This window comes from Hippichthys cyanospilos, chromosome 15 (assembly GCF_059441005.1).
Source record: "Hippichthys cyanospilos isolate Australia breed blue-spotted pipefish chromosome 15, RoL_Hcya_1.0, whole genome shotgun sequence".
Classification (NCBI taxonomy): Eukaryota; Metazoa; Chordata; class Actinopteri; order Syngnathiformes; family Syngnathidae; genus Hippichthys; species Hippichthys cyanospilos.
Genome location: NC_142383.1, coordinates 39,499 through 62,323, shown reverse-complemented (window position 1 = coordinate 62,323; position 22,825 = coordinate 39,499). Strand labels below are relative to the sequence as shown.

At 41.8% G+C, this 22,825-nt stretch overlaps 1 protein-coding gene and 1 pseudogene across 14 annotated transcripts; one reads left to right on the top strand and one right to left on the bottom strand.

The window, feature by feature from the left end:
* Positions 1–106: 106 nt before the first annotated feature.
* Positions 107–8,139, top strand: LOC148411269 (ATP-dependent DNA helicase PIF1-like). 13 transcript variants are annotated; one of them, XM_088435847.1, is made up of 11 exons: positions 107–1,647; positions 1,798–1,874; positions 2,375–2,423; positions 2,603–2,711; positions 2,793–2,974; positions 3,046–3,181; positions 3,278–3,366; positions 3,963–4,142; positions 4,230–4,280; positions 4,380–4,508; positions 7,710–8,139. In XM_088435847.1, the coding sequence occupies exon 1, from the start codon at positions 237–239 to the stop codon at positions 1,044–1,046; it is 810 nt and encodes a 269-aa protein (XP_088291973.1). In that variant the 5' UTR covers positions 107–236; the 3' UTR covers positions 1,047–1,647; positions 1,798–1,874; positions 2,375–2,423; positions 2,603–2,711; positions 2,793–2,974; positions 3,046–3,181; positions 3,278–3,366; positions 3,963–4,142; positions 4,230–4,280; positions 4,380–4,508; positions 7,710–8,139. The 13 variants fall into 13 exon arrangements, 12 of the variants coding, with proteins under 12 accessions (XP_088291973.1, XP_088291975.1, XP_088291966.1 ...); XR_015868054.1 differs by having other exon boundaries at positions 107–536; positions 1,307–2,423; XM_088435849.1 differs by having other exon boundaries at positions 107–536; positions 612–2,423.
* A 9,412-nt stretch (positions 8,140–17,551) lies between these two features.
* LOC148411268 (uncharacterized) lies at positions 17,552–19,697 on the bottom strand (annotated as a pseudogene). Its single transcript, XR_015868000.1, has 5 exons — positions 19,671–19,697; positions 19,593–19,609; positions 19,141–19,281; positions 18,783–19,035; positions 17,552–18,681 (listed from the first exon to the last, which is right to left on the bottom strand). The product of XR_015868000.1 is annotated as an uncharacterized LOC148411268 (transcript).
* Between the last annotated feature and the right edge of the window lie 3,128 nt (positions 19,698–22,825).

Here is a 22,825-nt window from a genome sequence, read left to right as displayed (position 1 = left end):
CTGGCACAGCGGCTTTCAACATTTCAGGTGTGACTTTGCACTGCCTGCTGAAACTGCCAAGAAGCCTCAAACCCCCGTACATGGCCTGGGCAACAAACTGGACGAAGTGAGAGCGGAGCTATCGCTTGCTGAAATTCTCATTATCGATGAGATTTCCATGGTGTTGAAAAACCTCTTTGCATATGTTGACGCCAGGTTGAAGCAAATCAAAGGAATCAATTTACCAACATGGTGGCATGTCTGTTATCGCCGTCGGGGATTTCTACCAGCTACCTCCTGTGAGACAGTCCAAACCTTTGTGTGTTTACGATCCCACCAGGCTGGACCACTGGCGCGACAGCTTCCAAATTATCACTTTGACTGAAATCATGAGGCAGAAGGATGACGTTCCATTTGCCGAACTGCTGAACCGACTTCGCGTCAAAGAGAAGTCCCGTGCGCTGTCGGAAGTGGACAGAGCTTTGCTGGCTATGACCTACACTGCTCCAGAAAACTGCCCAAAGGAAGCTCTGCATGTTTTCGCCACAAACAAACAGGTAAATGACCATAACTCTCAGATGCTGAATCTGCTTCATGAGGAAATTGTGACTATTGATGCCGATGACTACAAGAAAGATCAAAGGACTGGCAGAATGGCGAGACAAGCCGCCCCTGTCCAAGGGGCGAAGAATGAGTTGCCGGACTTGATAAAGGTGGCCATTGGTGCTCGTGTTATGGTAACCCGCAATATTGATGTTCAGGCAGGTTTGTGCAACGGCTCATTTGCGAGAGTTGTCAAATTGGTGCATTATGCCAACAATGCACGCGTTCAGAAACTTGGGCTGGAGCTTGACGCTGCGACAAAGGCGAGTCCTGCTGATAACATTGTTTACATCGACAGACTGGAGGAAAAGTTGAAACGGCCAGGAGTCGTGCATTTGCAGTTCCCCATTAAGCTTGCTTTTGCTTGCACGATCCACAAAGTACAAGGTATAACCACATCTGAAGCGGTGGCGTCTCTGAAAGGTGTCTTTGAGCACGGCATGGCGTACGTGGCTCTGAGCTGAGTGACGTCTCTCAGTGGGCTCCATGTGCTGCATATGGACGAGAGAAGGATTCACACCAACCCCGAAATAACCTCTCCTCTTGCTACGATGACAGAAGCTTCCTTGGACCACGTGATGCCTCTCCTTCATGTCATGCCCACACTAGATCCGACCATCAACCTGGTCGTTGTCTATCACAACACCGAAGGGCTGCTTTGTCATGCGCAGGATAATCAAATGTCACCACGAGCTGCACTTTGCTGACATTTTGTGCTTGACAGAAACTCACCTCCAGGGGTTGGCGGATGCTGGAAATGTCGTGTTGGAAGGCTACACGGTGTATCGCCGGAACCGAAGTGTCTCACATTTAAATTGTCCTGACTTGGCAATGAAACGTGGCGGCGGTGTAGGTATTTGGGTGAAAGGACACATTCCGGCACACGAAACGATCTACATCCAGGGTGTCACTGATATTGAATTTGTTGTGGTCAAACTTGAACCTCCCATTGATTTGTTCATTGCTGCTGTGTACAGGCCTCCGGGGCAGAGTCTGCGCTCTTTTTTGCCAAACTTGGAAAGTTTGTTGTACTCTCTGGAAGTGATGGACCATCATCAGATCCTGGTATGCGGCGATTTCAATGAAGATGCGCTGTCAGACTCACACAAGCCCATTATGGAACAGTTTTTCTCTAAGGGTTACACACAGCTCATAAATACGAGTACCACTGACAAGAACACACTGCTTGACCTCATATTTGTCTCCCAACCTCAGTGTGCTGTTCATTCAGGTGTCCTGCGAACATACTACAGCTATCACAATCCTGTCCTCTGTGTTTTACAAACTGAAAGGTGAGTCATGTACAAATTGCACATTAAGTGTTGTCCCTGTCATGTTATGGCGCCCTGAGGTTAACATGTGATGGGATAAAATCCGGGGTGAGATGGTCTTGCGTGTGGGTGAGAAGGTGAGTAGGAGGTGAGGTGAGAGTCAAATTTCGAGACAAAGTAACAAAAAAAAAAATGGGTCAAGTCGATGGGAGGGAGTGGTGGGATTACATGTTGACATGGGATGAAATCTGATGTCAAAATGGGTTTAGCATGTGTGTGAGGTGAGTGGAAGGAGAGGAGGTGAGAGATAAAACACAAACGAGTAAATATAAAGATCTTTAAGACGGAGGGTCAAGTTGATGGGAGAGTTTAGTGGGATTATCACCTTTTGGTTTGTAAACCATTTTGACAGTCACAATCATCAGCATAAGTTGAGACCAGAAAACAGACAAGGTAAGTAGGTCACTAATATATTTTTTTGTCTACTGTACATGTTATAATTTACTCTCTTCTTAAAACAGGTCTATCATTTTGGAGAAATGGTTGTTCATCTCAGAATGGAGAGCATAGGTATGTGTCTACGGATGGATTGTACGTGAGTTACATAATCTTATGTCATCCCAATGTAGAAAATGAAATGGTTAGGATATTTAAATATAAATATAATGTAAGACAGAGCCAAAACCCATCTCGCCTCTGCAGCATGCCAATTTCTACTCGACATTATTGTATTCCCCTTTTTCTCACAGGATAGAAGAATGGGTGCCCAAATACTTACATCATGGAGCACTGACTTGAAAACCAAGGTGGCAGCCAAGCAGGACTTTTCTTCATTCCAGTGTAGTTACCGTGAACTATGTCAGTGAAACCCAATTGTAGTTTTGTCCAACTTTTGGAGCATTCGTTCTCACCACCATCTATTTTGTTTATATTTTGTAGATCTAAGTGGTCCACATGTTGCCTGTGGCTCCACATGTTCCATTTGTCCAAAGGAAAGCTGGAAGCTCGCCAATGATTTTGATGACACATTATCATGCTTGTTCAATGACAGCTTCCCTCTGGATTAAACCAAGTCTGTTTTCTGCTCTCTTCAGTCTGCCTTCTTATATTGGTAGGAAAAAGTAAGTAGTTCAACCTATCACCCTTTGTAAAATCAGTAAAAATCGATTTTGTCCCATATATTTTTTACAAGTTATTTGTTCAGGAGAAAGAGCCGTCCATACCAGAACAGAAGCCACACGTGCATTGTTCATGTCACTGTTCGATTGTATGTGGATATTAAGCGTGACATATGACTACACTGCCATTCCATTGTAGGGAAATAAATGGTAAGGATATTTAAATTTATTGTAAGACCGTGCCAAGTCTATTTATATGTTTTATATATTTTAACTCAACAGTTCTATATCCCCCTTTTTTCACAGAGTAAAATAATGGATGCCAGAAAACACATCGTGGAGCACTGACTTGAAAACCCAGGTGACAGACAATCAGGACTTCTCTTCATTCAAGTGTAAGTTGCCGTGAACTATGTCATTTAACGCTTTCGGTGTCATGGATGATAATTCTCCTCTTAAATCATAACAATCATAAATAATAAACGTCACATAAAATACTTTTTTTTTTTATAGAGAATACCTAACACCCTTGACTGCTAATGCTTATCTATATTGTAGTGAAAAAATGTGATCACTAAATGGCAGTGTTTCCACACATACAACACAGCTATTGCCTACTGTACATGCAGTTCAAAGAATTGGAAGTTAATCTTTCATGTGATATATTTAAGTTATAATTTTTATTTTTATCTTTATTTTCATTTTTTAAATATTTTTATACTTGCATAGGCATAGCATCCATTATTTTGTTGGCATTGAAAGATGAGTGAAAATGCTAGACTTTTGAGGTTTCCTTTTCCAAGAACGCTTGGCACTAAAAGACTTAAAATCAACTGTAGGTTTGCCTATCTTTTGCAGTGTTTGTCATCACCCTTCTTAATTTGTTTGTTTCTTTTAGACCGGTAATTTATGTCAATTAAAACGAAAAATGTGCAGATCTTTATCAGCTTATGTTTTCACCTCCTTCATGTATTTTGTTTCGTTTTTGTAGACCAATGTTGATCACTTGTTGCCTGTGGCTCCACATGTTGCATTCATCCAAAGAACAACTGGAACATCACCACCGTGTGCAAGTATTTGATGACACGTCATCAGACTTGTCCAGTGGCAGTTTGCTTCTGGATTAAACCGAGTCTGTTTTCTGCTCTCTTCAGGCCACTTTTTTTTATTGGTAGGAAAGGTTAATTAGCTCATCAGTAAACCTATCTTCTTTTGTAGAGGCAGTAAAAGTAATTTTAGTGCCATCTATTTCTAACAGGTTCTTTGTTCAGGAGAAAGGGCCAGCAACCAAGCTTGTCCTCATTCAGGTGTAAGTTGCTCTAATATATGTCAATTAAAACTAAAAATGTGCAGATCTTTATCCGCTTTTGTTGTCACCCCCTTAATGTATTTTGTTTCATTTTTGTAGACCAATGTTGTCCACTTGTTGCCTCTGGCTCCACATGTTGCATTCATCCAAAGAACAACTGGAAAATCACCACCATGTGCAGGTTGCAAGAGGTCTCCCTTCAGAACAAAAGAGAAAGCCCTGTCCGTTGTCAGTGAACCTACACAGCTCTTTCTGTACACGGACGTGCACGCACACACACACACACTTGCATTCCACAGTGGGACTAGATGCCCCAAAAGGGTATAAGAACTGAATGTTGAAGGTGAAACGTTGCCATTTTCTGCTCCGGCCTGTGGCAGGACTGGCCCGAGGCCTCGTGTACTTTCCCACTCTGTCTGGATTAAATCAATTGTTTCACTATGTTGTGGTATGGGCGATCTTTCAACAAAAAACGAACACGCTAGGAACTAGGTTAAGGCAAGAAGCTTTTTCTAGATTCCTTCACCAGGAACAAATATGTGTACAAAACATAAAGCAAGGAGTCTGTAATCAACACGACTAAAAAAAATAATAATAAAAAAAAGCATGTCCAAGATAAAATAGAGCAAACAAAATAAAATACAATTAATGCAAACTCTAAATGAATTCACACACATTTTTAACAATACAGTAAATGAATTAAAGTGCTTTCTATACTAAATAATGTTACAAGTGCGGCTGATTATTCTCCAGATATGCTCAGAGATGAACAAACTGGCACATACCATTTACCTGCTCATTTGCTCACTTTTTTGTCATAAATGTACTGAAAATACTCATTTTTCATTTGGGCAACATTTTTTATACATATTATATATTTTGGTACTGCATTTTCCTTTGAAATGATAATGTATCTTGCTTTACTTTTTTTTTTTGCTTCATCTTATTTTATACTATAAAAGCTATACAAATTATAGCAAGCTTGAAAGCGTAGCAGTTATCCACGTTATATTTTGTAAAAAATAAAAAAGGCATGTTCCCTAAAAATCCAAACTTAGTAAATGTAAAAAGGAAAAAAAAAGACAAAGGCGGAAGTGGATTCTAACTCAATTCCCTGAACTGAGGAGGATGTGCTAACCACTGCAACGCTAAGCACCCCCGAGAAAACTGAAATCCGCAAAGTAGGACTCCTCTCCCACCCCCCAAGAATTTTCATGCCTGTGTATGCGGGTAACAGAGTTTTTTAAAAGTGAAAAGTATTATACTTTAGATTTTTGATACAAAGATTATTGCAATACACATATTTACTTAAATCTTAAATTATTAAACCTACAGTAGTTAAGCATCCTTCCCGATTCTGTTCTTTGTCTGTTGTCACGGCCAAAGTCGCTCTCGGATTAACGGCTATCACACTTCAAGCTTGAGTGGAGCCTCTACCTGAACAAACATGATAACAAGCAGAATTTGCACATGATATTTCAATTCATGATAGATAGAGATAGATAGATAGATAGATAGATAGATAGATAGATAGATAGATAGATAGATAGATAGATAGATACTTTATTCATCCCCGTAGGGAAATTCACATTTCCAGCAGTATCCTCAAGTCGAGATATAAAATATGAGAAATAAAACACACAAAGATACACATAAGTCCAGTACAGAAGTATACTTAAGGTGCTTGTTAACAGTGTAAACAGAATAGTGTGAATCGTTGGAGTCTAGTGCAAGTATAATTAAGGTGCTTGTATAAAGTGAATAGTGCAGTGCAGAGTATGAGGTTTAGAGTTTAATGTGATCTTTTACTGCCCCGGGTGGAGTTGAAGAGCCTCATGGCATGGGGGAGGAATGATCTCCTCAACCTGTCCGTGGAGCAGGACAGTGACAGCAATCTGTCACTGAAGCAGCTCCTCTGTCTGTAGATGATGCTGTGTAGTGGATGTGTTGGATTGTCCATGATTGATAGCAGCTTGTTTAGCGCTCGTCGCTCAGCCACAGTTGTCAGACTGTCCAGCTCTGTGCCCATAACCGAGCCCGCCTTCCTCACCAGTTTATCCAGACGCGAGGCGTTCTTCTTCTTGGTGCTGCCTCCCCAGCACACTACTGCGTAGAGGAGGGCGCTCGCCACAACAGTCTGGTAGAACATCTGCAGGAGCTTTTTGCAGATGTTGAAGGACGCCAGCCTTCTGAGGAAGTACAGTCGGCTCTGTCCTTTCCTGCACAGAGCTTCTGTGTTGGTAGTCCAATCCAGTTTATTGTCCAGCTGCACACCCAGGTATTTGTAGGTCTGGACAAACTCTACACATTCTCCTTTGATGGTTACTGGTTCCGGATGGGGTTTAGGCCTCCTGAAGTCCACCACCATCTCCATGGTCTTGGTGGTGTTCAGGTGCAGATGGTTAGCGTCGCTCCATGAGACAAAGTCCTGGATCAGTTTCTTGTACTCCCCCTCCTGCCCACTCCTGATACATCCCACGATAGCAGTGTCATCTGCAAACTTCTGCACGTGGCAGGACTCAGAGTTGTACTGGAAGTCTGACGTATACAGGGTGAACAGGACAGGAGACAGCACGGTCCCCTGTGGCGCTCCTGTGCTGCTGACAACAGTGTCGGACGTACAGCCCCCCAGTCTCACGTACTGGGGTCTGCCTGTCAGGTAGTCCGTAATCCATGCCACAAGGTGTGAGCCTACTCCCATCTCTGTCAGTTTACCACTGAGCAGCAGAGGCTGTATGGTGTTGAAGGCGCTGGAGAAGTCCAAAAAAGTAATCCTCACTGCACCACTGCCACTGTCCAGGTGAGAGAGGGATCGGTGTAGCATATAGATTATAGCGTCCTCCACTCCTACCTTCTCCTGGTAGGCAAACTGCAGGGGGTCAGTGGCATGGCGGACCTTTGGCCTCAGGTGGTGTAGCAGCAACCGCTCCATGGTCTTCATCACGTGTGATGTCAGGGCGACCGGCCTGACATCACACGCCTCATTACAAAAGCTAACAGGATTCCAAAGCTTTCTTTCATCCTCACTGCTTTCCTTCAGCCGCGCTTGCATCCAAGTACTGTCCTCAACTGACTGGGCAGGCAATCTGTCAATAAGCTCACAGGCACTCCTGCAACACATGTGATTGGCTTCCTTCTCGACAGGGGTTGTAATCCACTCCTGCCCTCAATGGTCGATGGTTGCAAGCTAACGATTCTCGTTATCATGTTTGGTCAGCTACAGGCCCCACCCCGAGGGCAACTCCCACTACCTTGGTGTTCCCTAACTATAGCCAAGGAATGGATAGCGAAGGGGCACAGGTAATGAATGAGGTTTATCAATTTAACATTTATGCAAACTTGTATACGGAATAATGCAATGTGAATCCAGCCTAAGTAAGGCTTGACAGTTGAGAACTTTTTATTGATATTTTTATTTTTATTTTACAGGTGCTGCTACAGTTGAAATGATGGAAGAATTGGTAAAAAAAAAAAAAAAGATCCTCTTCACACCACCAAAATAGAGGTCCAGAGAGATGGCCTCACATACCATGAGTGAATTGAACATGTAATGCACATTTACAAATGAAGTATATCAAAATAGGTTCTGCCCTTTTCCATTCATGTACAGTACAATCTTTATAGTTTATCCTTGTACAGTCACGGGAAGCTTGCTCCCATTATGTGGTCTCACCATTGTTTTTGTAAAAGTGTGTATTATGAGCATGTTGCCTTTTACTGTATTGAGTTACACCTTGACCCTAACCTGCATTTCTTAAAAAAACAAACAAAAAACACTTCTTTGAAGAATCCTATTTAGTTTTGTTCTTTTTTGGGGGGATTGATTGATCAACAACTTGCTCATCGAGCTGTGCACACTGACCCCTTGCTACTTTGCGCCCTTTGAGTGGCTGTAGTCCAGGGGTCACCAACTCCGGTCCTCGAGGGCACCTATCCAGCATTTTTTCAGTGTAACCCTCCTCCACTGCACCTGATTCATAGGATGTGCTCATCAAGAAGCTCTGCAGGAGCACCAAAATGATCATGATAATTTGCATCAGGTGCAGTGGAGGAGGGTTACACTGAAAAAATGCTGGATAGGTGCCCTCGAGGACCGGAGTTGGTGACCCCTGCTGTAGTCTCACAGAGAGCTGCGCCTGGAAGTCTAATTAGCCATGGCTGTGGCAAACATGATAACAATCACAATTTAAATTTGAAACATTTGAAACTTCAATTTATAACAAAATAAATACAAGTATGAGATTTCCAAAGGTCTGGTGAAGCCTCTTCCCCCTCCCAAAATTTGCGCGTGTGTGCGGAGGGGGGGGTACTTCACGGTTTTTCACTTATCACGGGAAGGCTCTGGTCCCCATCAAATGTGAAATATGAGGGATCACTGTGTATTGGTTCTGTAGGACAATTGTACAAAGAGAAGAAGCTTTTTAGCTGAAAACGAGACACCAAACCAAAACCTAACCCTAACCCTACAGACATTTTCTTGTTCTTTCCATTTTATCTAACATGGTTTACAATTTAAAGAACAATAAATACATGTCTTTTTCCAAGGGTCGATGGGTCGATAGAAGATACATCCCATGTTTTTATTGTTTTTCAAAAACCAAAGAAATCCCATAGATTGCACGGTCAAGAGGACTGTTGCCAATTAGGGAATTTTTTTGTGATACTGGTAGTGTCTCCTGGTGGTCTGAATGAGATGCTATGGAGCCACATACAATTCTCCAAATAGGCATTTGTGACACCTTAAAAACTCAATAATTCAAAAACAAAATTTTAAAATCTCAAAATTTTGCAAAGGTTTACCTGAGATGTTTTGGTGTTATCTCTCGCCTTCTTCTTCAGTGTCCTGAAGAAGGCGAACGATAATGCCGAAACATGTCACATGTCGGCTAAAATACAGTAAATACATAGATTAAGTGTTTATATGTTAGTTGACTGACTTTAAGATTGTTGTTGATTTATTATTCAACAGATACTACATGATACACCATACATGAGCCAAAATAAATGTGAACTTCAAAGTGATGACTTGCGTCCTCTTTCACCGGAGTCTTGGTGCAGATAACCAGTCCTGAGAACACATTCTCAACAAACTAAGTAATATTAGTTATTTAATGAATATACAATAATTTTAATAATGTTAATAAGTATAATGTAATGTTAAATAATAGGAGAAAGGAAATAAAATAGGCAAAAAAATAATTTAAAAAAAGGATTGTTTATGGTTACTGCAGCTATATTGGGGCGTACATAGAAATCCAGGAACTGATACCCTACTTTGCGGGTTTCAGACTTCGCGGGGGGTTGACAGCCCCCATTAACCGCGAAGTAGGGGGAATCACTGTATAATCGAAGGATTGCAGCCAAACCCAGTTGATTCGCCTTACAGCTATCAAAATTTGTAGGCATATGCAGGACCCTAATATCTAAATAACAATCAAAGACAGCCATACGCTAGGATGTAGAGAAAAAGAGTTACAGATTTTTTAATTTGCAATTTTGATGCATTTAGGGCCTTTCAGTGAATTAGCATATTATACATGAAGGGTTCGGTGACCGCTTAGAGAGGGCTGTATGTGTGTCTGAGTGAGACTCCCTACGGGTCCGCTTTGAGAGCGCTGCATAAGCAGCATAGTGAGCGGTCACTGAGAGATTGCGATATCAATAGAGTTGGGAAATAAGACTTTGCAAACTTTATCTGTTAGACATGGCTTCTAAAATTGCAAGTGGCGGTAAAGGAAGAAGTAAGAGGATGATGACAATAGAAACCAAGAAGGAGATATTAAAAATATGAAGGAGGCGCATGCATAGTTAACCTTGCTCGTGAGTATGGACGGAACCGCTCGGCAATCTTCTAAGGGCAAGACTTTCCTCGCCGGGGGACGGACCTCGCTCGACAACAAAATGGAGAGGCTTCTTCTATTATGGATTAAAGAGAAGGAAATCGCCGGTGATATGTTTTAGTTTGAGAAAAGTTCTTGTTTAAGAAAATAAATAAATTCTGCGGGTTGGTTTCTGCTCACCTCCCTCTCCACTCGGCTCAAGTCATGTCGCCCCAGAGGAAAATGTCATTTATCCGTTGTATATCCATGTTATTTATATTAACTGTACAGTAGATTATCGTACTAATTTTAAATATGTGTGTAAATTCGTGATGGTTTTAACTATAATTTCATCACGCGTTGCCAGTCAATGTGTACGTATAATTGACCTCGCTTTGCTACATCAATGAAGTCTACTGCTCACGCATGACACGGTAACGCTGATATGCTATTGCTCTTACAATGTCACAGTCACTGTTTCAGTCACGGTGTCAGTCACGGAGATGCCGATATGCTATTAGTCGAACGCCTTCATCTAGCTTGATGGCACAGCTGGTCGGGACGGAAGGAAAGAGAGAAAATCAGTCAAAAACGGAAGGAAGGAATGTTGTTAAGACTTTGCAAACTCTATCTGTTAGACATGCTTCTAAAATTGCTAGTGGCGGTAAAGGAAGAAGTAAGAGGATGATGAGAATAGAAACGAAGCAGGAGATAATAAAAAAAATACGAAGGAGGCGCACGCATGGTTAACCTTCCTCGTGAGTATGGCCGTAACCGCTCGGCAATCTTCTAAGGGTAAGACTTTCCTTGCCGGGGGACGGACCTCGATCGACAACAAAATTGAGAGGCTTCTTCTATTATGGATTAAAGAGAAGGAAATCGCCGGTGATATGTTTTAGTTTGAGAAAAGTTCCCGTTTAAGAAAATAAATAAATAAATTCTGCGGGTTGGTCTCTGCTCCCCTCCGCCTCCACCCAGCTCAAGTCACGTCGCCCCAAAGGTAAGTGTAATTTTTCCTTTGTATATGATATTTAATTTAACTGTACTGTAAATTACGTTACTCATTTTTAATATGTGTATAAAGTCGTGATGTTTTTACCTAAGGTTTTTGCACACGTTGCACGCATTCACTAATTAACATAGGTTTGGATTGCCCGTCATACGAGCAGTTCAAGTTACGAGCGTAGCCGCTGAACGGATTAAGTTCGTAACACAGGGGCCCACTGTATTTGTAACAGGTTTGACTTGCCAGGGGATCCTGGGTAACAATTAGCATCCCTGAAAACAAAGGTGATGGGGGGATAAGGACACAACTCGGGCCTTGCCTACACATAGGTGTTCTTGCAAACGGGCATTAAATGTTTCCGTTTTGTCCTATTTGCTATATGTGGCCGGGCTTTTTGTTTTTTGTTGTTGTTTTTTTTAATCATAATCTAATGTTTCAAAACCTCCAGCCTAAATGGAGATTTGCCCTAGCTTCCGGTTTCGTGGACACGCGTGCTCAGCTTCAACGGGGATTTGCGTCATCGCGCTATTCTTTTTCCCACGGAAGACTTCTGATACTGGTGACCTCAGAGGGAAAGTTCTTTCGAACTGGACAGAATTTGTGACATTTCTGCCGCCTAATGACTTGGAAACCGCAGTATGTGGTTTCATATAGGTGAGACTTTTTTTTTAAATAAACAAACGATGACGATACATGTAGACGACAGGGCGTGGTTGTTATTCCCTTATTTCCTCTCATTATCACGTAAGAAATCATCTCTTTTCCCAAATACATTGTCTTTACATCATTATCAGAAATAACTTTCGTCAGTTGCCATAATGTATGCTTTCAATCAACATTAATTAGACATTCACAATTTATTTGTGTCATACCACATATATTGTATCAATATTTGCTGGCCAAAATTACTCCGTTTGGAGCTTTTGTTCTTTTGCCTCTTTTGCCTTGTCAATAAAGTAATGACTATCAGCTGTCACTCAAGCTCATTAACATGTCACACACACATATGTCATGGATGTCGAAACTGTCAAGCGACAGTGGACATGACGTCTCCATTTTTATTTTTCAATTATTTTTTGCTGAAACAAAGCAGTGAATCATCCTGCTTCCTCATATGACTCGTTTTTATTTGCGTGCATTTTTGTGTTGCTTTTATGATGGCACGACCAAAAGAGAGCATGAAGACGATATGGAAACTGTTAGGAGCATAATGCAGTTGCATGTCAGGCGGGTGTGGTGACAAAAGAAATAACGATAAAACGATACTATGGAGGACCAAAAGTGCCAAAATTCAATAAATAAATGTACCATTCAAACATTAAATGTAAGTGTCATTAAATAATTTAATGTGTCATTAATTAATTAAAAGTGACAATTAAATAAATGTTTAAATAATTAATTTAAACGTTTCATTGAATTGATAAAACATTTATTTCATTATGACACATTTAATTATTTAATGACACATTTATTTAATTAATGACACATTTAATTATTTAATGACACTTATATTTAATGATACGCTGTTGCTAGGTTTCATCCTTTGCTTATCTGTCAAGCTCGCTCGTCAAAGTTTAATGGGCGGGTCCTAACACCTGATTGGTTACCCGCTCTTCAAGCCAAAACAAATCAATTTCAGAGAAGATTGACTTAGAGGATGAATGTAGTCCAATACGTTGGATGGCACGATAACATTTACATTTATTTGAATGGTCAGGCCAAACGACTAAACCCATGGTTGTCTGTCTCAAGGAATATCAAGAAAAATCCTATTAATAATAATAATAATAATAATAATAATAATAATAACAACAACAACATTTGTTCAGCTGAGCGCTTGTTATACCGATTCTTTGCCGGGTTTATTTTCTACATCAATATCATCGTCATCTTACGCCCAGTAGGAGGCGGAAAATGCTCCTAGATTGGTAGTCATCCCTAATTATAATTAGTCGACGGCGAACAAGAAAAAGTTCAAGACCGAATACATCATGTGCACGTGCTTGTCCCATTGTTTTGAGAGGTGAAAAATGGCAAAACGTTGCACAGAGTTACATAGAGAGGCATCAAATTGAATCGAAGAAGCACTTCACAAAACTCAGCCTCCCATGGCGGCTCAGTTGCAGCAGCAGAGACCTGCTACTCCCTCAAGAACACCCGTCCAAGGTAAGCCAAATATCCATTATTATTTCACGTTTGAATTCGTTTTAAAAATATATATGTATTTGGTTGTTTCATTACGACTATCAATTAGGCGAGCATAACGCTCGGTAATTTTGCCGAATGCTGTTCGTTTGCTGGCAGAACCACACCAGTTTGAAAATAAAGGTGCGACATATTTCTCTGTTGCAGCCGAGGTAGCAAGACTTTTTGCGCCATATACTGTAATTCCGCTGGAGCGAATAGAGTTAAAAGGCCGAGAAGACCAGCATTTCAAATCGGCTAAACAAGTCTGACCACCAGGCAGATAAAGTTCCAGACATGACCTTGAAAGCTCACCTTCTTGCTGCCGGACTTGGGGAGCAAAAATTAACATTTTCAGGTCAGTAGTTACCATAGCGATACCAAATCCCCCCCACCCAAGAAAAAAAAATAAACAACAAACAACAATATTGCAAATGTATTCAGAATTTCATTCAAAGTCAATCACATGATAAATTAATATCTGACTCCAGCTTAATGTCCATAACATGAATAATGTTTTTTATGTGCTCAGTTGTGCAGTAAGAGCAGGCTCTTTTTGTGGCAGCGGCATGCAGTGTGGCGACTGTGTGGCAGCTGCCACCGAGAGCCACGGGTAGCCACACTTGATGCCACCAGTAGCCACTCTTTCCGAGGCATTTCCATGTTCGTCTGTGGCTGCTGCCACCGGTAGCCACACTTGATGCCACCAGTAGCCACTCTTTCCGAGGCATTTCCATGTTCGTCTGTGGCTGCTGCAACCGGTAGCCACACTTGATGCCACCAGTAGCCACTCTTTCCGAGGCATTTCCATGTTCGTCTGTGGCTGCTGCCACCGGTAGCCACACTTGTTGCCACTCTTTCTGAGGCATTTCCTTGTTCCCTCTGTGGCTTGGCTTCACCTCCACGTTATTCTTTTTCGTGTTAGACTTGCAATGTATTGTTGTTGGTTTGTATAGTTGCTTTTATTTCACCCATTATTGTGTGGATTCCTCTTTCGTCGTTGCTGCCATTGCATTTTCCTCGGTCTTTTTTTTTTTTATAAATATGTTTCTCTTATTTTCATTTCATGTATGTTTTTTAGATGTACTGGTATTGTATCTTATTTAGTGTGGACTGTGTTTTCATTTATTCACATTTGTATTATGTTCTATCACGCAATGACCGGAAGAGGCGTCTCCAGAGTTACTACGAGCGATGCAAACGAGTAGTCACGGTCGATGCAAATGAGTAGTCACGGTCGATGCAAATGAGTAGTCACGGTCGATGCAAATGAGTAGTCACGATCGATGCAAATGAGAAGCCACGAGCTATCCAATGAGCTGCAAGCAATGGCCGACATTTCACCGGCTATCCAATGCGCGGCAGGTAATGGCTGACTGGGCGTCGCTATATTGTAATACCCGTCGCCCAGCTGTCCAGTGAGCTGCAAGCAATGGCGGACGGGGCGTCTCCCGACGTGTCTTGAGCATGCAAATGAGTAGGCTGTTACCAGTATGTTGCTCAGTTTGTAAGTTTTTGGTTTGTGTCCCCCTGGCGTTGTTGTTGTTTTTGTTAATTTTTGCATTGTATTGCGTTTTTATATTAATAATAATAATTAATTGTGAATGCGTGTTGCTAAACGTCTTAGTTTCAATTAATATGACATTTTGCTATGTCGGCCATTGCTTGCAGCTCATTGGATAGCTCGTGGCGTCTCATTTGCATCGATCGTGACTACTCATTTGCATCGACCGTGACTACTCATTTGCATCGATCGTGACTACTCGTTTGCATCCATCGCGACTCTTTTTTATTATTATTATTAAATATATAAAATATATATAAAAAAATGCAATACAATGCAAAAATTAACAAAAAAAACAACAACGCTAGGGGGACACAACCAAAAACCTTAAAACTGAGCAACATACTGGTAACAGCCTACTCATTTGCATACTCAAGACACGTCGGGAGACGCCCCGTCCGCCATTGCTTGCAGCTCACTGGACAGCTGGGCGACGGGTATTACAATATAGCGACGCCCAGTCAGCCATTACCTGCCGCGCATTGGATAGCCGGTGAAATGTCGGCCATTGCTTGCAGCTCATTGGATAGCTCGTGGCTTCTCATTTGCATCGATCGTGACTACTCATTTGCATCGACCGTGACTACTCATTTGCATCGACCGTGACTACTCATTTGCATCGACCGTGACTACTCGTTTGCATCGCTCGTAGTAACTCTGGAGACGCCTCTTCCGGTCATTGCGTGATAGAACATAATACAAATGTGAATAAATGAAAACACAGTCCACACTAAATAAGATACAATACCAGTACATCTAAAAAACATACATGAAATGAAAATAAGAGAAACATATTTATAAAAAAAAAAAAGACCGAGGAAAATGCAATGGCAGCAACGACGAAAGAGGAATCCACACAATAATGGGTGAAATAAAAGCAACTATACAAACCAACAACAATACATTGCAAGTCTAACACGAAAAAGAATAACGTGGAGGTGAAGCCAAGCCACAGAGGGAACAAGGAAATGCCTCAGAAAGAGTGGCAACAAGTGTGGCTACCGGTTGCAGCAGCCACAGACGAACATGGAAATGCCTCGGAAAGAGTGGCTACTGGTGGCATCAAGTGTGGCTACCGGTGGCAGCAGCCACAGACGAACATGGAAATGCCTCGGAAAGAGTGGCTACTGGTGGCATCAAGTGTGGCTACCCGTGGCTCTCGGTGGCAGCTGCCACACAGTCGCCACACTGCATGCCGCTGCCACAAAAAGAGCCTGCTCTTTCTCCAGTTGTGAGTGGGCATGAGTAAAGTATGGTTGTCACATCTGAACTGTTTGAAGTATTTCCAAAGCTCCAAAACTGAGGACGTTTTGAACTTTTAAAGATAGCGGGATTTACTCGCAGCAGAAACCTTGGATTGATTCCGTGTCCAAGCTCTGGATACACACTTGCCTACCTGAAAGAGCCATCAACGATGATCGGACAGGCGACAATTTACATACGTCCACTTCAGCAGGATCTACCATTTCAGCCTTACGTATATTTACAGAGACTCACGTTCAATAGTCAAAGCAATGTTTACTGTTCATTTATAATCATTATTTAAAACTATTTTGTTGTCGTTAGGAGCACTCACAACAGGCCTCTGGACCAGAAGTCCCCTGTCTCAGTTGTGAAAAGGCAGTTCCCTTTTCAGGAATGAAGGTATACAGACTGAGCTGCAATGGGTGGGTGCTTTTTACCATTCTGCAAGATTAGTATATATTATTTTTGTTCCGAAACAAATGTCTCAAGAGTGTCGAGCACACAATCAAGATAATAGGAAGATATTTTGTACATTTCAAGGACATCAACAGAGGAATCAAAAACACATCAAGAGGCAGGCCAAAGTGAAAATGACAGAGAGACAGCCTCAGTCAATGACTGTTCCAGAGAGGCCTGAAACATCAGCGGAGAGTGCAGTCATACCAGGAGTGACTAACACTGAGGCACTGAACCATACGGACACAGAAGAAGGTTTATATCATCACAATAGAATTCCTCTCCAGTTGTGTGTAAAAGAGTCTCATTGAAAAATAACATATGTAGACAAATCTATACTAGCACTATAACACAACTATAGTGTATGTTAAAAATATTGTTTTTCAGAATGTTACATTCAACAAATGGTTGGGTTAAATAAAAAAGCCAACTATAAGTCAAAAAAGGACTGACCCAGTATTTAGGCCAATTTGATATAATTTTCTGAGTTGTTTTGCACAAAAGTAATTTCGAGAACTTAGTCATTCAATGATACACAAGACAGCCTCAAATGGACTTTGGTAAATGGACTTTCACTTATATAGCGCTTTTCTACCTTAGGTACTCAAAGCGCTTTGCACTAACTATAGTCATTTACCTACTGATGACGCAGCATCAGGAACAACCGGGGGTTCAGTGTCTTGCTCAAGGACACTTAGACATGGTCTTGATGGTCGGGGGATCGAACCCACGGCCTTTCGGCTGGGAGACGACCACTCTACCACTAAGCCATGCCGCCCCTAATATGGGTTGTTTTAACCAAACCTGAAAATGTGATCAAATAAATATTGGAATTAGTCTTTTTTTTTTTCCCTTGCTCATAAGTTATTTTGAACCTATTGGTTTGAAAGCTAATTCCTTCCTTTTTTAACTTGGCATTTCATTAATTAATATGAATCATATATTTATGGATAACGAGTAGATATCTGTTTCATGTAACTTGCAAACTCACAACACGTCTCTCTGACATCTATTACTTTATTTTCATTTTTATTTATTTCTAGAATGGGAGCTTATTAAGGAACCAGCTCAAGCTACCAAGGTTTACATAGAGAGTTTGTGAAGGAAACATGCATTTGGGAAACCACTGAGAATGAAGATAGATGCAAGGGACTCTGATGAGGAGAGGGAACGAGAAATGTTTAAATGATAAAAGTTATTGAATGCACTGATCAGGAGGTTTAAGTGACACAAATTCTGTATCAGTGAAACTACACAAATACCATGCAGTTTTTGGCATCTGTTTTATTATGCATCCTTTAAACATTTTTGTATCACTCATCTGAGTGTGAAGAACACAGCATTGATGTTATCCATTCTGTGTACCAGTGACGAGAGTTCATGTATCTTCATTAAAGATACTTAAAGTTCAATTTCTGGAAGTACTGCAGCTGTCAAAAGGTAGCTTCAACCTGAAAGGACGAGGAATATGATCAATTTTGAATTTATAACCGGTGACATGAGGTATTTAGCAGTGATGGGAACAGAAGGCTTTAAGATGCTTCATGACCCAATTGTATTTTTTTTTTACTCCTTCTAATGGTACTCTGTTCAACATAGGCTTTGAAACTTCCTGTTTTGAACAGACAATGGAAGCTCCAGCCTTAGTTTTTGAACTACTTATTTTATTTTACTTCCACTAGGTACATCATGCTGACATTTTTAAACCTCTTTCTTTAAGCCAACAGTGGCCATTTAGACTTCTTAAAATGACATAACCTGGGGTGCTGCTTTCTGTGTGTGATAGGCCATTCTCAAAGGTTTTGTCCCCTCTCATAATGAATTCCATATCAAAAAGGTACAACTCTTTCTTTAACCTCAGTAGGATCTGCCATCGGGCCTTGCTCTCTGTAACGTCTCCAGAGTTGTTGTGGTGATTGGTTCCTTTCAGTTCTAAGGCCATGACAGTTCCAAGCATCTTGGAAAGAGTTCAGGCTTTGCTGAATTTGTGGAAGGAAGATCCGGTGCAGTCCAAAAAGATGAACTTCGTTGTCTGGATTCAGTGTTCCCTTTGCTTCAAGTGAAGTGAAGATCTGATAGAAGAGGTCCAGGGAATGCTGATAAACGTCTCTCCATATCCTTTCAATTCTGTGCTTAGGATAAAATTGGCAATGTATCAAATTATTTCTTAGTGACATTATAAAGAAATACACTCATCTGGTGATATTGTGATCCAAATGTGTATTTACCGCTGGTTATGGACACTTCTGCCTGTGATGTGTGAATTCCTGTCAGTATCCCTGCTCCTGATCATGAACTCTGCCACATCTGCATTCTCTCCCCCTTTATCAGATCTGACTCTTGAAGGCAGCCCATACTGATTAACAGCAGCTATGAAACTTTCTTTGTAAGACTGTACAAGCTCTGTTATTGCCAGCCACAGTCAAATAGACCACTAAACGACTGAATCCATCCACCCCGCCAAGGACAACAAATCTCCACCTGTCAGGCAGTTGTGAACAGACAAAAAAAAAGTTTATGGTAAAGCATATCGTATTCAATATTAACTAGAGAAAGATGTACAGATTACTGAATACGATCACTGACCTGATTAGTATATGGTTCCCATCTATATGCCATAAAGAATTTGGGCCTGGAACAGAATACTGTCGTCGTCTTGAAACATGCAACCTGAGCCGTCTCATTTGAATTCCCTCTGCATCGACTCTGCGTAAAGACTCTTGCAGCCTTGAGATTGACAGAAGGAAAATAAAATTGACCTCTGGGATTTCTTAAGGTATCCTATTTTGAAGCAATGGTCAGGTTATAAGTAACAAATATACAGTCATGTGTGTAAAACAGTTTCAGTGCAGCAAAGCCAAAGCCTTCAAAATAAAAGTTATTCAACACACGACAGAAACAAACCAAGTTGCTAACTTAAATTTCAGCAGATTGCAGATAAAATCCCAGATGCATGAAATCAGCTAGGCTCCCTAATTGATTTCAAAGAAGCAATACTTTAAAACGAATTAAAACATTGCTCATATCGTTTTACTCACTTGGAACACGCACACCTCTTGCATTCAGATGGCCACGCATGAACTTGTAGCCGGAATTTGGATGTGGACTTCACTTACAATGCGGTCCAGTTCCTTGTCGTTCATCGTTGAAGAGAGATCTCTCTATCTACACAAAATACATTACCGATAATAAAGAAATATGGCACTAAACGTGGATGAGATCGCTGAATAAGTTGACAACTTGTGAATGTAGTACACTTACCTCAAACTGGCTTGCTTCATGAGTCTCCTGACTGTCCTCTTTGAGACTCCGAACGTCGCTGCAATTTGACTTGTTGATAATCCACAAAGTACGTAATTTTCCAGAACTGCAATTGGTATATCAAACGCCAAACGTCCCGATCCATTTGTGTGTCGTGCTCGGGGACCTGTGAACCTCTACTGTACTTCCTCTAAAATTGCAGTCACTCTTGGGTCAATGTCGGAAACGGAAAGTGCAGAAATAAGTCCAGCAACTTCAATAAATTCCTTCACTTTTCGTTGAATAAAATCGTTTTCTACAGGCCCTGCCTCCACATTTTCAGCAAGGTCTGAAATATCTCGACCTAACTGTCGTGAAAGATCACAGTAAGAGCAGGCTCTTTTTGTGGCAGCGGCATGCAGTGTGGCGACTGTGTGGCAGCTGCCACCGAGAGCCACGGGTAGCCACACTTGATGCCACTAGTAGCCACTCTTTCCGAGGCATTTCCATGTTCGTCTGTGGCTGCTGCCACCGGTAGCCACACTTGATGCCACCAGTAGCCACTCTTTCCGAGGCATTTCCATGTTCGTCTGTGGCTGCTGCAACCGGTAGCCACACTTGATGCCACCAGTAGCCACTCTTTCCGAGGCATTTCCATGTTCGTCTGTGGCTGCTGCAACCGGTAGCCACACTTGTTGCCACTCTTTCTGAGGCATTTCCTTGTTCCCTCTGTGGCTTGGCTTCACCTCCACGTTATTCTTTTTCGTGTTAGACTTGCAATGTATTGTTGTTGGTTTGTATAGTTGCTTTTATTTCACCCATTATTGTGTGGATTCCTCTTTCGTCGTTGCTGCCATTGCATTTTCCTCGGTCTTTTTTTTTTTTTATAAATGTTTCTCTTATTTTCATTTCATGTTTGTTTTTTAGATGTACTGGTATTGTATCTTATTTAGTGTGGACTGTGTTTTCATTTATTCACATTTGTATTATGTTCTATCACGCAATGACCGGAAGAGGCGTCTCCAGAGTTACTACGAGCGATGCAAACGAGTAGTCACGGTCGATGCAAATGAGTAGTCACGGTCGATGCAAATGAGTAGTCACGATCGATGCAAATGAGAAGCCACGAGCTATCCAATGAGCTGCAAGCAATGGCCGACATTTCACCGGCTATCCAATGCGCGGCAGGTAATGGCTGACTGGGCGTCAATATATTGTAATACGGGGACTCCCCGTCGCCCAGCTGTCCAGTGAGCTGCAAGCAATGGCGGACGGGGCGTCTCCCGACGTGTCTTGAGCATGCAAATGATAGGCTGTTACCAGTATGTTGCTCAGTTTGTAAGTTTTTGGTTTGTTTCCCCCTGGCGTTGTTGTTGTTTTTGTTAATTTTTGCATTGTATTGCGTTCTTTTATATTAATAATAATAATTAATTGTGAATGCGTGTTGCTAAACGTCTTAGTTTCAATTAATATGACATTTTGCTATGTCGGCCATTGCTTGCAGCTCATTGGATAGCTCGTGGCGTCTCATTTGCATCGATCGTGACTACTCATTTGCATCGACCGTGACTACTCATTTGCATGGATCGTGACTACTCGTTTGCATCCATCGCGACTCTTTTTTATTATTATTATTATTAATATAAAAGAATGCAATACAATGCAAAAATTAACAAAAAAAACAACAACGCTAGGGGGACACAACCAAAAACCTTAAAACTGAGCAACATACTGGTAACAGCCTACTCATTTGCATGTTCAAGACACGTCGGGAGACGCCCCGTCCGCCATTGCTTGCAGCTCACTGGACAGCTGGGCAACGGGGAGTCCCCGTATTACAATATAGCGACGCCCAGTCAGCCATTACCTGCCGCGCATTGGATAGCCGGTGAAATGTCGGCCATTGCTTGCAGCTCATTGGATAGCTCGTGGCTTCTCATTTGCATCGATCGTGACTACTCATTTGCATCGACCGTGACTACTCATTTGCATCGACCGTGACTACTCATTTGCATCGACCGTGGCTACTCGTTTGCATCGCTCGTAGTAACTCTGGAGACGCCTCTTCCGGTCATTGCGTGATAGAACATAATACAAATGTGAATAAATGAAAACACAGTCCACACTAAATAAGATACAATACCAGTACATCTAAAAAACATACATGAAATGAAAATAAGAGAAACATATTTATAAAAAAAAAAAGACCGAGGAAAATGCAATGGCAGCAACGACGAAAGAGGAATCCACACAATAATGGGTGAAATAAAAGCAACTATACAAACCAACAATACATTGCAAGTCTAACACGAAAAAGAATAACATGGAGGTGAAGCCAAGCCACAGAGGGAACAAGGAAATGCCTCAGAAAGAGTGGCAACAAGTGTGGCTACCGGTTGCAGCAGCCACAGACGAACATGGAAATGCCTCGGAAAGAGTGGCTACTGGTGGCATCAAGTGTGGCTACCGGTGGCAGCAGCCACAGACGAACATGGAAATGCCTCGGAAAGAGTGGCTACTGGTGGCATCAAGTGTGGCTACCGGTGGCAGCAGCCACAGACGAACATGGAAATGCCTCGGAAAGAGTGGCTACTGGTGGCATCAAGTGTGGCTACCCGTGGCTCTCGGTGGCAGCTGCCACACAGTCGCCACACTGCATGCCGCTGCCACAAAAAGAGCCTGCTCTTTCTCAAAGATCACGAAGGTCCTCTGTCATCGCATCCGCCATGTTTCCAACCTCTTCAGGCCGAAGTAATGGATTGGACATGATTTGAGTTAACGGGCTTTGGGCCCGCCCACTAAATTGACGAGGGAGGTTGACAGATTGCCGAATGACAGATAGAGAAATAGCTGAAAACTGGCCGTGTTTCATACTTTGCTAAACTGTCAACCTCTCCCGTCAAATTTGATGGGTGGGCGGGTCCTAACATCTGATTGGTTACCCTTGCAAGACAAAGCAGGGTAACCAATCAGGTGTAGGACCCGCCCATTAAACTATGACGCGAGAGCTTGACAGATAAGTAAAGGATGA

Coding starts and splice junctions, on each gene's coding strand:
- LOC148411269 (XM_088435840.1), top strand. CDS start 237: ATGTCTGTTATCGCCGTCGGGGATTTCTACCAGCTACCTCCTGTGAGA.